The sequence below is a fragment of the Palaemon carinicauda genome, chromosome 3, assembly GCF_036898095.1.
Source record: "Palaemon carinicauda isolate YSFRI2023 chromosome 3, ASM3689809v2, whole genome shotgun sequence".
NCBI lineage: Eukaryota > Metazoa > Arthropoda > Malacostraca > Decapoda > Palaemonidae > Palaemon > Palaemon carinicauda.
In genome coordinates, this window is record NC_090727.1 from 144,835,114 (window position 1) to 144,837,613 (window position 2,500).

Genomic DNA, 2,500 nt, shown 5'->3' on the forward strand with positions numbered 1-2,500 from the left:
TGCATGATTCATATTGTGCACTGATTGATCTAGAATCTAGATCAATCCTTTCCTGTCTAGCGATTACAGCGAACTTTTGGCGATAGATGGCGATAATGCAGCGAGACACACCATACTCCGATAAGAACCGGATGTGACGCGGTAAACTATATCGATGTTGCTTCATTTTTATCATCATTACCTCTTGTTACTTCTGTTTTCACCATCATTACCTCCTGTTACTTCTTTTTTCATCATCATTACCTCTTGTTACTTCCTTTTCATCATCATTATCGCTGTAGTTACTTCTTTTTTTCATCATCATTACCTCTTGTTACTTATTTTTCATTATCATTACCTCTTGTTACTTCATTTTCATCATCATTACCTCTGTCGTTACTTCCTTTTCATCATCATTATCGCTGTAGTTACTTCCGTTTCATCATCATTACCTCTTGTTACTTCCTTTTCATCATCATTACCTCTTGTTACTTCCTTTTCATCATCATTACCTCTGTCGTTACTTCCTTTTCATCATCATTATCGCTGTAGTTACTTCTTTTTTCATCATTATTACCTCTTGTTACTTCCTTTTCATCATCATTACCTCTTGTTACTTCCGTTTCATCATCATTACCTCTTGTTACTTCCTTTTCATCATCATTACCTCTTGTTACTTCCTTTTCATCATCATTACCTCTTGTTACTTCCTTTTCATCATCATTACCTCTGTCGTTACTTCCTTTTCATCATCATTATCGCTGTAGTTACTTTTTTTTTCATCATCATTACCTCTTGTTACTTCTTTTTCATCATCATTACCTCTTGTTACTTCCGTTTCATCATCATTACCTCTTGTTACTTCCTTTTCATCATCATTACCTCGGTCGTTACTTCCTTTTCATCATCATTATCGCTGTAGTTACTTCTTTTTTCATCATCATTACCTCTTGTTACTTCTTTTTCATCATCATTACCTCTTGTTACTTCCTTTTCATCATCATTATCCCTGTCGTTACTTCCTTTTCATCATCATTATCTCTGTAGTTACTTCTTTTTTCATCATCATTACCTCTTGTTACTTCTTTTTTCATCATCATTACCTCTTGTTACTTCTTTTTTCATCATCATTACCTCTTGTTACTTCCGTTTCATCATCATTATCGCTGTAGTTACTTCTTTTTTCATCATCATTACCTCTTGTTACTTCCTTTTCATCATCATTACCTCGGTCGTTACTTCCTTTTCATCATCATTATCGCTGTAGTTACTTCTTTTTTCATCATCATTACCTCTTGTTACTTCTTTTTCATCATCATTACCTCTTGTTACTTCTTTTTTCATCATCATTACCTCTTGTTACTTCCTTTTCATCATCATTATCGCTGTAGTTACTTCTTTTTTCATCATCATTACCTCTTGTTACTTCCTTTTCATCATCATTACCTCGGTCGTTACTTCCTTTTCATCATCATTATCGCTGTAGTTACTTCTTTTTTCATCTTCATTACCTCTTGTTACTTCTTTTTCATCATCATTACCTCTTGTTACTTCCTTTTCATCATCATTATCCCTGTTGTTACTTCCTTTTCATCATCATTATCTCTGTAGTTACTTCTTTTTTCATCATCATTACCTCTTGTTACTTCTTTTTTCATCATCATTACCTCTTGTTACTTCTTTTTTCATCATCATTACCTCTTGTTACTTCCTTTTCATCATCATTATCGCTGTAGTTACTTCTTTTTTCATCATCATTACCTCTTGTTACTTCCTTTTCATCATCATTATCGCTGTAGTTACTTCCTTTTCATCATCATTATCGCTGTAGTTACTTCTTTTTTCATCATCATTACCTCTTGTTACTTCCTTTTCATCATCATTACCTCTTGTTACTTCCTTTTCATCATCATTACCTCTGTCGTTACTTCCTTTTCATCATAATTATCGCTGTAGTTACTTCTTTTTTCATCATCATTACCTCTTGTTACTTCTTTTTTCATCATCATTACCTCTTGTTACTTCCTTTTCATCATCATTACCTCTTGTTACTTCTTTTTTCATCATCATTACCTCTTGTTACTTCCGTTTCATCATCATTACCTCTTGTTACTTCCGTTTCATCATCATTACCTCTTGTTACTTCCTTTTCATCATCATTACCTGTTGTTACTTCTTTTTTATTGTCATCACCTCCTGCAATATAAAACAGTATGATAATTTACCGAAGTATGTTATACCTGGAAATAAAGTAAGAAAAAGAATATTCAAATTACTCGAAGCCTCAAAGTCATTTCTTTCATTACTCCATAGACCTGTGGTCTTAAGTGTCTCCCAGAATTAGGGAAAAGTGTTAAACGAAGAGACGAGAATAACAGAGAAATTATTTAGGAATGCTATAAGAAAATTCATATAGAGGAATATTATTATTTGTGCTATTATTATCAATGTTTGTTCTTTCAAATGCATACAGCACAATTTGGTGGTGGTAAACTTCTGTTGTCATTAATATTTTGTCAAT

General features: G+C 32.9%; 3 protein-coding genes and 1 pseudogene across 3 annotated transcripts in view; all 4 read right to left on the bottom strand.

The window, feature by feature from the left end:
- The window catches only part of LOC137634521 (uncharacterized), a 31,537-nt pseudogene extending 31,236 nt beyond the window's left edge, over positions 1–301 (bottom strand).
- A 166-nt stretch (positions 302–467) lies between these two features.
- On the bottom strand, positions 468–1,326 carry LOC137634528 (RNA polymerase-associated protein LEO1-like). The gene is made up of 3 exons (XM_068366979.1): positions 1,187–1,326; positions 862–988; positions 468–689 (listed from the first exon to the last, which is right to left on the bottom strand). The coding sequence occupies exons 1-3, from the start codon at positions 1,324–1,326 to the stop codon at positions 468–470; spliced, it is 489 nt and encodes a 162-aa protein (XP_068223080.1).
- Positions 1,327–1,401: 75 nt separating this feature from the next.
- LOC137634536 (eukaryotic translation initiation factor 3 subunit A-like) overlaps positions 1,402–2,500 on the bottom strand; it is a 1,291-nt gene continuing 192 nt past the window's right edge. The window contains exons 2-4 of the mRNA XM_068366990.1: positions 2,053–2,175; positions 1,647–1,785; positions 1,402–1,552 (exon numbers count right to left, since the gene is read on the bottom strand). Of these exons, the coding sequence (XP_068223091.1) occupies positions 1,402–1,552; positions 1,647–1,785; positions 2,053–2,175 (413 nt within the window). The remainder of the gene's footprint in view (positions 1,553–1,646; positions 1,786–2,052; positions 2,176–2,500) is intronic.
- The window catches only part of LOC137637916 (uncharacterized), a 9,922-nt gene continuing 9,519 nt past the window's right edge, over positions 2,098–2,500 (bottom strand). Inside the window, exon 3 of the mRNA XM_068370024.1 lies at positions 2,098–2,175. The gene's annotated coding sequence lies outside the window, so the exon portion shown is untranslated. The remainder of the gene's footprint in view (positions 2,176–2,500) is intronic.